This window comes from Lissotriton helveticus, chromosome 9, assembly GCF_964261635.1.
Source record: "Lissotriton helveticus chromosome 9, aLisHel1.1, whole genome shotgun sequence".
Taxonomy (NCBI): Eukaryota; Metazoa; Chordata; class Amphibia; order Caudata; family Salamandridae; genus Lissotriton; species Lissotriton helveticus.
Genome location: NC_136070.1, coordinates 631,174,545 through 631,189,609, shown reverse-complemented (window position 1 = coordinate 631,189,609; position 15,065 = coordinate 631,174,545). Strand labels below are relative to the sequence as shown.

Here is a 15,065-nt window from a genome sequence, read left to right as displayed (position 1 = left end):
CCTCCTTAATTTTCCGTACCTTATTTGCCAGTCCCCTAGATCGCTGCTTCTTCTATAAGCCACGCATGTACCTCTTTCCTGACCTTTGAATGACTTCCTCCTGGAACTGGCTATTGCCCCCATTATCTCTGTTGTTATGTTCCATGTAAGAATCCTGGCAGTCCACGTTTCAGCAGCAAAACCATCGAAATCCACAAAGGTGCACTTTGGTCTCACTCTACACTAGCCTTCCCCTTGGATCCAACTCCCATTCTGTGGCAAAAGAACTCTTGCCACCGCTTGGAGGAGAGCTCCACTGAAGAACACAGCATATCGAGAAGTAATGGGCAAGGGCTCAGCACGGGGTACACTGCTCAAATGTTTAGCGGTTACTGAGGGGATTTAAATTGGTGCCCCACTGTAACCTAAACATGAAAGTCACAAAGATTCATGTTCTCTGAATGACTGCCAACAAGTACTTCACTCTTCGCATATCAGAATATGGTCAGGCACACTGTGATATCTCCTCAATTCAAAGTAAAATGTAATAGTTATGGCAGCGAGTAAAAAGAGCCACCATCTTGCTCAAATGTGAAACCACAATCCCGCTCACTACCACATTAAATGTAATCCCAGCACGTCTAGAATTTCCAGCTCCAAAAAGTAGTTGGACCCACATTGGGGAATCACACCAATAAACAATTCACATGAAAAAAAGACACCATGTAGGGCAACTTTGTTTATAACGTAGGTTTATTTTAGAATGCAATTATTCTTCACAGACATTTATATATATATAAAAAAAGGTTTGCTCTTAAACATTGCACTTGTGATATCAAGACTGCTTTATGAAAGCTAAGAAATGTGAGCTTTAGCAAATAAGCTACAACATACAAAACACTTCTCAACTCGAGCCTTGGGGAGGAAAAACAAAATGGAATTCTGATTGGTCTCAATAAAAGGCAAACGAGCAGGTAAACGGGTGTGATTTACACACAGGTGCTGAGATTCCAAATACTTGGCATTTCAGAGCGTTCAGTCTTTGATTTAAAGGTAAGTTTGGTGTTTACCAGTTGTTTTTTTTCTTTTTCATGTTAATCGTATCCGAGAACATGAATGGCCATTCTATCTTCCATAGAAACACCCAGCTCACATTCACCAACCAACTCCTACAGATTTTTCTCATCATTACAAACTTTCTTTTGGTTCGTCCTTTCGAAGCTTAGCTGCTTCTTTTACTCCCTGCAGGAGCACTGATAGTTGCCATTGTTGTAGCATTCCAGTAAAAAGCAGTTTGACTGTATACCCACATGCTACCACAAAGCGTGGACGCCCAGCAGCTTTTGGGAAAATGTTTTTCTGAAAAGCCCCAAAGCCATACACCACATGAATTACTTTTCTTTTTCTTCATCACTTTCCTCTTCTGAATCCTCACTTTCTGAATATTCATAGTTTGCTCGGTTTGTGTTCACAAACAAGTCACTGTAATCCTCACCTTCTTCCTCTGATGCAGTTTCCCCGACGAGTGGAGATGCTTTGCCATCTGTGGAAAGGTCTCTGAAACAAAGAACAAAATCTAAAATGACACCGGTCGCATCCAAGTCAGCTTGCCAGTACAAACTATTTTACTAGACATTCTATGAGCTATCATACTGCAGGAACTCAAGGACTTCAACTGATATTTGCAGATGACCTTTGATATCCATGAAATGGCAATTCGAACAAACCCATTTAGAATGCCCCACTGGGCATGCACATCATTTTGTGGATAGCTAGAGAACATTTTACCTCCACTTTTTGTGAACTGGAAAGTTTGCAAGTGAGCTAAAATGTAGGTTTAAATTCAACATATAATTGTATCAACGTCCAACTACCAATGGAAATTAAATGTTATGTATAAATGGTACCAAAACGAGTTTCGTGATATGGGTAGCTTAGGAAAAATAACTATTACCTTCTTAGATCTAACGGCCCTGCTATCTGCTTTTCTATGTTGCCAGTCCGGATAGGTTGAAGTAACATTACTGGTGAATGGAGACATCCCTTTATATGGTAAATACTCTTGAGTGGCTATAACGAGCTACAGCTTTAAGAATCAATGGGGGACTGCCACGCAATGTGTACTAGAGAAAGGAAACCAGTTACTTCCCTGTAACAATATTACTGCACTTTAATAGGTCTAGTGTAATTTGCTATGCATTGTTCTGCCATCAAGGGGCTGAACTGGAAAACTGTATTATGCTTTTCTTTGAAACAAAGTTTTCTGACAAAGGTGGTCATTGAAAAGGGTGTGTTTAAATGACACTGCTGTGTGATGTCGAGACAACTCTGCCCTACCTCCTGTTGGCACGATCCTCAGGTTTCAGCTTTGTGCGGGTTAGTTCTATGTCCGGAGTTTTGTTTTTAACACCTGGTGGAGGCTGGCTGGGTATTATGTGACTTTGTACCACAGGCAAGCTACTTGTGTTTTTTAACAGAACAAATCACAGATAATGTGCACTGCAAAGCATAACAAGAAATGTACGGTGGTGGAGACTGGCTAGGGACTGAAGTCGTTTCGAACAAAATTCTTTAGAAGGACTTTTTGCCCCAACTGTGAACCTTTCATTGTACTGATACTAATACAGTAGTGTATTGTGGAGAATGTGTACATAAAGAACTTGTTACTTGTAGTCCTGGTTATGGATCGCAGGAATATTGATTAAAGTCATAAATGTTAGAATAATTCCCCACTTTGCGCAAGCACAACAAAATACTACATAAGACATATGTTTTTATATCAGTAAAAAAGGTTAAGTGTCCAATATGTGTGAAGCACCCTTTTAAAATGGCCATAATAATCAAGGTTTTTCACATTTTTAGAATGCTGAGGAAAAAAACCCTGTTAAAAACTACATTGCAGCAACTACGAAACAACCTCCAGTCATTGTCTAAGTAATGAGGAAGAGTGAAGCGCAATAGGCTTACACTGCAAGATTAACAAACATTTGCAATGCAGTAGGTCTCGCATTTTTGTGAGAGTTTAAGATATTGGCTTTGTAAATAACAATGCCTTTTATTTATCTGTGTTGATAATTAACACATACATAAAAGGCATTGTCATTTACAATGCCAATAGCTCAAACTTTTGCAAATGCAATACCTATTTAATTTCAAAGAAGCAGCCGCCATTGTCCTGGGCCGCTTGGAGAGTGAACGCCCCATGGCGAGCTGAATGTTGCAGCAAAGCATGTCGTGCCTGCAGTAAGAGAAACTCATGAAAGAAAATAGTGCTTTTAGACTAAATAACACTTACCGATTAACAACAGAAGTAAAAGGGCCAGTACTCATGGGAGGTTCCAAATGAAAACGAAGCAGTACTAAGGAGGCACTAACAAGCCTATTAACAAATCAGAAGCCAGCCTTTACGAAGGACAATGACACAAGACGATCAAAAATATGGGTGAAGAGTGGGCAGGGTTTCAAGTCAATACTCTTATTTCTTATTTCAGCATGCATCGCAGAGCTGTGCATGCACTGGCCAGGCTTGACCTAAAAAAGAACTTTCTGGTGCAGGAAATTTTTGCAAAGTAATTCCTTCCAGTGCCGAAAGGTTGAGTCATATTCGCTCGTCACACTCCTTCAAGTGTGGATGGGACATCAGGACCAGTGTATATATGCCACTTGCTAGCACAAGTTTCTTTCTGAACTCCATCAGTACCAACAAAAATGTTGCCCATAAAAATCGAAGTTCAAATTGTGTGCATTTTCTTTTGAGATCAAATCTTATTAAGAGTGGACTGAATTAGTCCATTCCAGAGAAGGAGGAAGGAGAGAGAGAGCAGGTGAGGAATCTGCAGTTAGATGCTCTCTACCAGAAAAGGCGTTACCAAAGGTAAGTAACTTGTTCTTCTGATAAACTTCTAACCGCAGATTTCGCATCTTTTGCATAGATACCACAGCAGTACCTTCCAGGTGGTGGGTACATGGAAATCATGCAGGACATATAGGATAAAATGCCCACCTCGCCAGACCTGGCTATCCAGGCAGTTGCACTTTGTGAACGTGTGGAGGCAAGCCCATGTAGCAGCCTGACAAATATCTAGGCCTGATATACTGCATGCTAATGCCTTGTTAGCAGCCTTTGCTCTGGTGGAATAAGCACGCAAACCCTCTGGGGGTTGCTTTTTAGCTAGCCTATAACGGGTCTTTAAACATAAGACAATTCATCTAGAGATGTTTATTTTCTGTACTGCCTTGATGTTCTTAGTTTCAGAAAACCTAACAAATATTTGGTCATCCTGTCAAAATCCCCTTGTCTTCTTGATGTAAAAACTAAGGGGCCTTTTACAATTGAGATTATGCTGCCGATCTTCCTCCTTTAAAGAATGTTGATATGTTGATGGTTTGTCTTACATGAAGGGGCGTGATCACTTTGGGTAGGAATGCTGCCTTCATTTGAAGGACTAATTTGCCAGGAAAAAAGGGAACAAACGGAAGACGAGATAACAAGGCCCAAAGTTTACTCACTAGCCTGGCAGATGTTATTGTGATGAAGAATACTGTTTTAAGCGCAAGTAGTCATAAAAGGTCAACTGTGCACAGGCTCAAAATGGAAGCACCTCAGGTATATCAAAACAAGATTTAGATCCCATTGTGGCATTATAAAAGGAGTATGTGGGAAGATTTGGTTCAGCCGCTTAAAAAAAAAAACACATCACAACAGATGATTTAAAGAGAGACTATAGATCGAGTAAATACAATAAGGCCCATAAGTAACCTTTCATTTTGGAAATAGCAAGCTCTTGTATGGCTAATGATACAAAATAACAAAATATCAGATATAGAAGCTCAGAAAGATTGCATGTGACGAGAGGAACAACACTTTTTCCAGGATATATAGTATTGGTGATGGGATACCTGGCCGATAGTATGAAAGTAATCACTTTCGCAGGAAGACTGAATGCAATTAACTGTCACTACTCATTCGCCACGTATAATGTGTAGGCTCGGGTGAAAGACTAGATCCTGGTGCGGAGACAGATTCTCCCAAGAAGTAGCCAGATTGGAGAGCATGTGCTCACAGCAATAAGTTCTCGATATTACACTCTCCTCGCTCAGTCCGGAGTGACCAGAAAGACAATGGCCTGGTCTCTCTTGATTTTCTTGACTACTCTGGTCAGAAGAGGTAGGGACAGAAAGGCGTATTAAAGTCCCAAGTCCCATGTAGGCAAAAGTTGTCATTTAAAGAAGACTGCCTTAGAAACTCCAATGCCCAAAAGCTTTGACACTGTACGTTTTTTGTGGTGGCAAATACAGCGAGCCATGATTCTCTCTCATTGTTGAAATGTGCCCTGTGCCACCTCCGACTGTAATAGCGAGTCGTGATCCGCTAGGCATATTTGGCTAAGTTAATCCGCCTGTGGCATTTAAAAATCATGTCAGATGCAGGCTATCAGGGAAATGCCCTGTGTTTTCAGCAATTTTGTGGCTCAAAGCCCCGACCGCAATCCATCCTGTTTGTTGCAATACCACAAGGCAGTCGTGTTGTCCTTAAGAACCTGCACCCGTTCCACCATGATGATTGGGAGGAATGCCTTGAGCGCCAATTTAATTGCTTGCAACTCCCTCAGGTTGAAGTGGAGGCGAGCCTCTGCCAGAGACCGGAGTCCTCTGATCTCTAACTCTCCCCGGTGATCTCCCCAACCCAGTAATGATGCATCTTCACAAGGGTTATTTCTGGGTGGGGCAGAGAGATGGGTCTGCCGTTGGTCCAACTTCGGTCAAGCTGCCACCACGCAAGCTGCCACCACGGTAGATCTTTCCCAGTCTTGTTTGACGCCAAATTGGAATCTGATAGAATCCTTGGTGCTGAGCCCACTTCAGATCCCAGTGCAGAGTAGGTATGTGCCACATAGTGTGTTCCACAAGCAGGATGCAGGATGTAAAGAGGCCCAGAAGCCTCAGAGCCGAGCTCACAAAGATCCAGGCTGTAGGTTGAAATATCAGGCTCCTAGTCCAAATTTCCTGGACTCACTGAGGCATAAGACTGACTCTGAACACAGGCGGTGACCCAACCTTTTGGCGTGAGATGACCACCCGCATCACCAAATTCATTGATGTTAACTTTCTTATGGCAGGGGATTGTAACCAGCCTCTTGATCCTTTTCTGGATCGGCACTCTAAGGCCTCTTTCATTCCCAACAAACCTCATAAACTTTTTACTCAAGCAGTGTCACAGCATAAACTTGTCGATGCTTGGCGTTTATGTAATCCGACAACTAAAGAGTTCACCTTTCATTCTCCTTCTCATCATTCCCAATCACGAATTGATTACATTTTTGTTTCCCATCACATCTCCCAGACTCTCACTCGCGCAGAAATTTGCCCTATTTTATCATCCGACCATGCTCCAGTCTCAATTAACATTGATATCTTGCCTAAACTTACTGGGCCTAAGAGGTGGCGTTTTAATAATACTTTGCTTTTAGATCCTAAATTTACTGCCTCTTTTATTGATTTTTTTAACAAATATTTTGCTATTAACGATACCCTGTCTATCCCCAAACACACTATTTGGGATGCATTCAAGGCCACAGGTAGAGATTTCATCATCCGTTACGTGGCTAAGAAACGGAAGACTGCCTGTGAGTACACTAGTGATCTTCTCCAAAAAATCAAGGGTTTGGAACTCTCCTATTACACCTCTTATTCACAGGAAAGCTTGACAGCCCTTATTGCCGCCAAGATGAAATTCAACAAAAAATCCACAGAAGATGCTTCTTTATATCTATTGAAATCTAGTTCGAAATGTTATGGTGGGAAGAATAAAGCGGGGAAAATTCTGGCTAATTACTTGAAAATCAAACACAATAAGTTAAATATTGAATCTGTTTTTGATGCAAATTCTGTTCTTAAACATAAGGATGATGATATCTTAAATGAATTCTCTCATTTTTACACTACCCTTTATTCCTCTGAGACTCAACCTACTGCCCACTCTCTTTCTGATTTCTTCTCTACTATCCAACAACCACACCAGTTCCCCGTTGACTTAACCTCTTTGGAATCGGACATGTCCCAACAAGAATTACTTTCTGCGCTCCAACTTCTTAAGAAAGACAAAGCCCCTGGACCCGATGGATTCACAGTTAAATTCTACCTTCACTTTTCCAAATTGCTAATACCTAAATTACATTCCCTCATAGATTCATTTGTTACCCGTGGCAGCTCTCTGGTACCTTTTCCAATGCTCACATCTGTATTATACCCAAGGAAGGGAAAGACACCCGATACTGTAAAAATTATAGACCAATTTCCCTGGTTAACATTGATTATAAGACTTATGCTAAATCACTCGCCTGACTTACTGGGACCTGAGCAATCTGGATTTGTTAAGGGACGCTTTATTACTGACAACACTAGGCTTTTCTTCAATGTTTTGTGCAAATCCCCACGCTTTCAAAATTCCCTGGCGGCTACTGCCTTAGACGCGGAGAAAGCGTTTGATAGAGTGGAATGGACTTATCCTTTTTCTACCCTTAAATGGTTTGGTTTTGGCCCTAATTTTATTTCCTTGATTTCCTTTCTTTACTCCAATCCAAGAGCAGCGGTCTGTGCGAATGGTTTGGTCTCCTCTTTTTTTGATTTGGGCAGGGGAGTTCGGCAAGGTTGTCCCCTATCCCCTTTTCTCTTTAACTTAGCTTTAGAACCCTTTCTCTCCAAGCTTCGGCAAAATCCTAACATACATGGTTTCCAGACTTCACATTCCCACATCAAACTTGCTGCTTATGCAGATGACATTTTGCTCTTTATATCCAACCCATCTGACTCCATTCCCGCCTTCCTTGCTGAAGTCTGTGAATATTCGCAGATATCTGGATATAAAATAAATGATGACAAATGCGAAATTCTACCTTTAACAAAATATACTTTCAAACCTGACTTTGCTGCTTCCAACTTCACTTGGAGTCCCTCTCATATCAAATACTTGGGATTACATGTCACCCCCTCCATTGTAGACGCAGTCTCGCTCTGTCTTAACAAATGTACCCAGAAACTTTCCGATCTCACTGCTAGGTGGCATCCCCACTATCTTTCATGGTGGGCGCGCCTTGCACCATTAAAATGATGTTATCCCCCATTGTTCTGTATACTATTTCCAATATCCCAATTCCTATTCCCACAAAGTTTTTTAGGAAACTTAACACCATTCTTTCTTCTTTTCTTTGGTTGGGCAAAAAACCCTGCATGTCTCTTCTTAGGTTAACACGTCCCAAATCAGAAGGTGGAGTCAACTTTCCAGACTTTCCAGCATACCACAAGGCTTTCCTTTTGCGCCAAGCTTCTTTTTGGTTATGAGACCCAGATGATACTTGCCCTTTATGGGTTACAGTAGAACGTCTCTCACTTTCCCCTTTTACTTTTGCTGAATTTCTTTCTTTTTCTCGTAAACCACAGTTATTGTCCACTCCCATACACAGATTTACTGCCAAGTTACTCTTATCTTCCTCTCCTATCCCTCCCTCCTCGGTTGCTGATTTTTTAACCACTACCATTTGGCATAACAGGAGTCTCCTTATCAAAGATAAGCCCTTTTATTGGAAGTCTTGGAGACAGAAGGGTTTAATTTAGGTTTCCCAACTTTTCTCTAACTCTACCTTCTTACCTTTTTCAACACTCAGCCAAACTTTTAATCTTCCCGCTTCTTTTCACCGTAACTACCTCATACTTAAAGAAGCGGTTTTGTCCGGTTATACCCGTCTCCTGCACTCTCACTCTCGCCCTTCGTCTCCTAACCCAACCTCACAACTCCACTCCTTGTTATCTTCCACATCCAAAGCCTCCCTTATTTACAAATTCCTCCGCGCAACACCTTCGCCTCGTCCCAGATCTAAGGTTGAGGAACAAGGGGAATGTGACTTTGGCACTTCCTGGCCCGTTTCTCTATGGGATAAGTTATGGACCAAACTTCGCAAATCCTCTAGAGCTGCCACTCTAACACAGACACTTTTTTTTATTTATAACAGACTTCTTTTTACACCACACACGCTAAGTAAAAAGTTCTCTTCAGTCCCTTATCTCTGTTGGTCCTGCTCCTCACCGAATGCAACTCTTTTCCACATGCTTTTTTCTTGCACTGTCATTCATACTTTCTGGAAACAAATTTGGTCCCAAATCAATGATATCTTTCATACTCAAATTCCCTTTTCTTTTATTCACATTTTTTTAGGGAGTCTTTCTCCCTGTTGGGATCACGTTACATTTAATGTTCAGATCATTGACTTGCTGATAGCTGTTGCATTCCAACAAATTGCTGTTAATTGGAAACATTTTACAAATATCTCACTCAAAGCATGGTGGTATAATGTTTGTCACAATCATAGACTGGACACTGCCTTTGTTTTTCCTCTTCATATGGCAACAAAGCGTAATACTTTGTGGCTTCCTATAACGTTATATCTTGATGTCTGTGCTAAACGATCATTTCGCTTATCTCCCACTCAGCAAGAAGTCTCTAAACCCCCTTGATTGACGTTATTGTTTCTATGTACTTTATTTTTACCATATTTTCTTACTGTTTATTTTATCATCTTTTTATTGTATAGCCTCCTTTGTCTCTCCACAGCCCATTCTAATTCTTTCATTGATGCAATGCTTTAATTGAATACTATCACTCCTATCTTTGTATCACCTTTATATATTGTATTGACACCTTTTCTTGTTTAATAAAATTCTTTTGAACTAAAAAAGAACGACTATGAAGAGCACCATGTCCAGGATGGATTCAATGAAGGGAACTAGTTGTGAAGGAGTGTGGTGTGACCAGGGCCAGACTGGTAACCGAAACCGGCCCTGGCAAAGAGCTCAGCCGGCCCAAGGGGGATGTAAAATCCCTACAATGTCAACTGACCAGCCACCAACTGTAGGTGGTTCACAACAGTTTGAAGTGAGCCAGCCTTCAGAAGCCAGTCGATATATGGGAATACTGATATTCCCAACCTCCACAGGTGGGCTGCAACCTCAGCCATCACCTTTGTGAACACCCGTGGTACACTGATCAGGCCAGAGGGGAAAACTGAAAATGCTCCGTACTCAACTGATACTGAAGGTAACATCTATAGGGTTGTAGGATGAAAATGGAAATACATGTCTTGTAAGATCAACGCTACCATTAGTGATTTTCTTCGTAGGCTCGGCTCCAGAAGTCCAGATGGCAGTGCAGGATCAGGATTCCTGATATATTTCCTGTTTTCTTTTTTTAAAGGCCCGTCAAAGGCTCCTGGCCAGGTTTTCTTTGACTCAGAAAGGTCTAGATCTCGTGCCCCCTTGTTTGTTTAAGTAGAGCATAGTCATTTTATTGTCCATTCAAATGAGAAGTTTTGCTTTTTGTAAGAGATGGTAGGAAGGCCTTGACAGCGAATTGGGATGCTCTCAGCTCAAAGTAATTGATGTGATGTGAGCTACCCTTCTCTGACCAAAGCCCTTGGATGAACTGTGCTCCCAGATGTGCTCACCATCCTGAAAGAGGCATCTCTCACAAGAGTTTGAGCTGGGGGATCCTGTTTGAAAGGAATACCTAGAAGTAGAATTACTCCCCTGCACCACAATGAGAAGGACTGCCTTGCAGATATTGAGATTTTGTTTCTTTCATCCCAAATGTTACTCTTCTGAGACTACTGGTCTCATATGTTCGTGCATTCGGGGCAATGGAAATACAGGGAACCATGACCGCAATTATGGTGGAAACTTGATGCACTGTTGGATGCTTTGCATGTTTTGTGTGCCTTTATCACCCAACAGTCTACGTGGAGATGAGTGAATAGTCCTTGACAACAAAGGCGGGTTGTCACTACTGCCAAGCATTTTAAAAAGTTCAAGGAGTTGATTAACAACTAAAGGGAAGGACATTTTCTGTGATTTTTCTACTACATACCTCCGATACTTCATCTGTTTTCTGGATATTGGAATATGGAAGTTGACATCTTGAAGATGTATGGCACACAATAAACTGCCTTATCTGAGGTGAGGTAAAATTTGATGGAGGGCTTACATGCAAAACATTCCCTTTTGATCCACTTATTGGTCTTTCATAGAGCTATTATTGATCTTAATTTCCACTTCTGGCTTTTTATTTAAAGCAGAAAATATAATGAAGAGATTCCTTTTCCCCTGTATGCGGGCAGCACTAGTTCAATTACATGGTTCTTCAGTAGTATGAAGTTTTCTTTTCTCAGGGAGGCTAAAAAACCTAGAGGTCGGCTTTGGAGAAAACGAGGTTGGTACTGCCATGAAGGGTACAGATTAGCCATGCTTTACAATAGTTGGAACTTCCTTCTGTTTTGTAATTTTCCCCACTTTTCTTGAAAAAGATTCTGCTCCTTCAGTAAAGTAGCAAACGGAGTGGGGTGTGGTTTTGAAGTGTTGCTGATGGCTTTTGGAATGCTGGTGCCTTTAAGTGCCTGAATGCTGTGATTGTGCTGCCTTGGTCTTGGATCCCCTTTGTTAATAAGGGTATTACCAGCACTTCTATGCTGATGTTGCCAATAGGCCAACATGGATACTGAACCCTCCTAGGTTAGCAGTGATGGTCCGGTTTAGAATTGAACTTGAACTTTTTTCTTTGTATTTCTTCTTCGTAATGTCTTTTTCTGTATGCTGACCAAACAAAGAAAAGACAGAAAAATAGAGGCTAAGGGTTTTCTGTTGTACTCAAGGTTCCAGGGAATTGAGGTGCAACCAAGAAGAAGAAGAAGACTTCAGATGTGACTCCATGGAATTTTCTAGAAGCCACCAATTCCTCTGCATACAGGGACTTAGCAACTACCTCAATGGACACTAATGATCTTTCCTTGTTGGGTGATGCAGAAGTTTCAGGAGGGGTGCATTTATATCTTCTTCTAACCAATAGCACAATAATGAACTCTTGTTTGGGATCTGCCCAGATGAAGCCTGGATCTTGCTTAATTGCATGATAATTCTTAATCTGTAGCGGTGTTTCTGCTTTAATGGTGTTCCTCTGCTGGTTTTTAAGAAGTTCGACATCAATGGAAGAACTGGCTTAAGTAATGTCCTTGGATGAAGTGCATCAGTAATCATGACACCATTGGCTGAAATTTTTTCAAAGGAATATTTAATTTTGCCACTCCTCTTGTAGTAATATCTAAGAACGGGGATATATTGTCCAGTGGATACACCCTTCCCAGAGATGCTGCAGGCATTGTAGGTGTGAATGAGGATATGGAGCCTCCATTTTGTGAACGAGGCCACAAAGAGAAGCGTCGGTGAGCTGTTTTGTTTGCATCTCCTGCGTGTGTATGGGAATCTGGGTCTCCCAAGGAAGAAAGGAGCCCTTCGGATAGGTATAATGGCTCGAATAATGCAATGATAATGTTTCTAGGAGTGTGTAGTACATTAAGCGGTTGTAGAGTAGTCTGCAGTTGGTTTTCAGGCAGGATGACACAGCGTGGAAGCCCTCAAGAGATGAGATCAGCAGGCGGTGATTATCTCAACCTCTGTTTAGGCAGATCTGTTGAAAATGTTGATGTTGAAATGTGCAGTGATGTCAGAAGTGCTGTCAAGGAATGTTGTGATGACGTCGACTGTACAGTCTGGATCTACAGTGAAGGAAAAGCTATTGGATGCTTCGAGTGTCTTGCCATCGAAGACTTCATAGTATGTTTATTGTACAGTTAATAAAAACCATTGCAAATCAAAAGCATTTAAGAAAAATAAAACAAATACAGAACATGTTACAAGGATTGCAATAAAAAACTTTATAGAGCATCACATGTCATAACAAAGAGGCACTAACAAGAAATGTTACAACTGTTGAACGAAAATATATAGCATTTAACTCAACTCTGAGACAGAGTAATTTACAAAGTGCCTGCATAAAAAAGCAAAGGGCAAGGGAAAATGGGTTCCTTCGATAATACGCATGGGGACGATTTGTGATTTCTATGTCTTTTAAGTAACAAAACCTAAAACATAAAACAGTATTTATTGCAGATGAAATAGCAGGAGGGAGAAGGCACGCCTATTATTGTTTCCAAAGTATAGGCATCGTCTCTCAATGTAAACATATCCACAGTAAGATAAAGTAGAACATCCAGCCTTAAAACCAAGAGTGTATGTCTAAAAAGGAGATAAAAATATGGTCCATGACTCGGCATTTAATCGCTTGGGACTGGAGCATAGACCTAAACATAGTCGTGAAAGTTTACTACTTTAAAGTACAGTGTAGTATTTTGCAGATTCAGGGCTGCAATTACAGACTGCCTACAAGTTCGAACTTTAAGGGTGTTGGACCCTGGCCTGCGTGCTTCTAATAATACAGGAACACAAAGCGTCAGATGGCCAACTTTGGATAATAGTCCAATGTTGATAAGGCCCCCAATCGGAAGGATATTAGCTTCTTCCATGCTTCGAACGTCCCCCGGCAGTTTGACGTCACGGTGGGCGGGTGCGTCGGATGGCTGGGGGTTGTCCGGTTTGCGCACGCGTAGAATTCGCCCGCACAGCGGGGAAATGAGCGCCGCAGGGAAGCGGTTAGTTGACTTTTTGTCTGCTGTGAATATCTCATTTCCAGGTACGCTTGCCTTCCTAGAGACTTATAAGACACCATGTACCATGGAGGCATGAGACCGCTGAACAAGGGTTTCCTTATCAAGGGCTTTATTTGCAAGCAGAGTGTTGATGTTAACCACTTTTTTAAATGAATTGCAGCTAATTCCTAGAGTCCATGCCTTTTGGATCATTCACAAACAGGTTTCCATATACTGAACATGAGTGGTCTTGCCCCCTACTTTCTTTAGCCCATTCCATAAAACTGTCCAATGCATTGGAGCTTGCCGCTCTGAACTTATGACACAGCTTGATGTATGTGGATTTCCTGGCCATGATTGATTAAGGAGGCCCAGTTCTAGACGCACCTGGGCAGGCGAGGGAGATTTCGGCAGCCGAAATGTACATTTGTAAATTCTTATCATCAGAGCGTCTAATAGGTTAGCGTTGGATCCCAGCATGATCTCACTTCCATAGGATAGAATCGGGAGTAACGAACAAGTTACTTACCTTCGGTAACGATATATCTGTAAGAGACATATATTAGTTATGGACTCCTCACCTTAGAATTAATCCCAGGCGTCAGACTGGATCCACAGAATTTTTCTTCAGCAGTACCCCTGCGCGTCAGTAGTTGGCATCGGTCGACTTCGCGTTTGTCGTTGGCGTCGTGGTCGCCGGAATGACGTTGCGGTATCTACTTAGACGCCACCCCTGCGTGCTGATGTCAATTCTTTACACGACATTCCAAGCCAGAAGCGCAGAGCCATGCAAGACACTGACCACTGGTGCACAAAACTAGGGCCCTGAAAGTTCGCAGAACGGGGAGGCTGGGTGGGGCGGTGAGGAATCCATAACTAATATATGTCTCTTACAGATATATCGTTACCTAAGGTAAGTAACTTGTTCATCTGAAAGACTATTAGTTATGGATTCCTCACCATAGAATAGATGCCGCAGCAACACCAACCCCAGAGGTTGGTCAGCTAACTAAGTGCACACCAAAAAGTCCTGAAGAACTGAACAGCCAAAGAAGCCGCCTCTCCGGACTTGGCTATCCAGGCAGTAGTGTTTAGTAAACGTGTGCAATAAAGCCCACGTAGCTGCCTGGCAGATGTCATGAAGGGGGACTCCACGTCCCAAAGCATTGGTGGCTGCCGTTGCCCTGGTGGAATGGGCGCACAACCCCTTTGGAGGTTTCTTTTTCGCTAAGGAATAGCAGATTTTGATGCAAAGACGACCCATCAAGAGAAGGTCCGTTTTGGCACAGCCTGACCTTTATTGACACCCACATACCCCAAAAAATGCTGGTCATCCACCTGGAATTGCTTTGTGCGATCCAGATAGAATGAATGCGCACGTTTAGGATCCAGACGGTGGAGCCTCTCTTCCTCTTTAGGAGGATGCAGAGCTAGGAAGAAGGTGGGCAAAGTGATGGTCTGTCCAATGTAGAAAGAGGTAACCATTTTGGGAAGGAAATAAGGCCTAGAGAACAGAACAACTCTGCCCGGATAAACTGCCAGGAAAGGAGGTTTGGAAGA

The 15,065-nt window shown here is 42.0% G+C and overlaps 1 protein-coding gene across 2 annotated transcripts in view; it reads right to left on the bottom strand.

Annotated features, from left to right (window-relative positions):
- Window positions 1-714: 714 nt before the first annotated feature.
- The window catches only part of EIF1AD (eukaryotic translation initiation factor 1A domain containing), a 450,589-nt gene continuing 436,238 nt past the window's right edge, over window positions 715-15,065 (bottom strand). Inside the window, exon 7 of one of the 2 annotated variants that reach the window (XM_078660691.1) lies at window positions 715-1,536. In XM_078660691.1, coding sequence (XP_078516817.1) covers window positions 1,371-1,536 — 166 coding nt within the window. In that variant the 3' untranslated portion in view covers window positions 715-1,370. The remainder of the gene's footprint in view (window positions 1,537-15,065) is intronic. The other variant, XM_078660692.1, reaches the window with a different exon arrangement.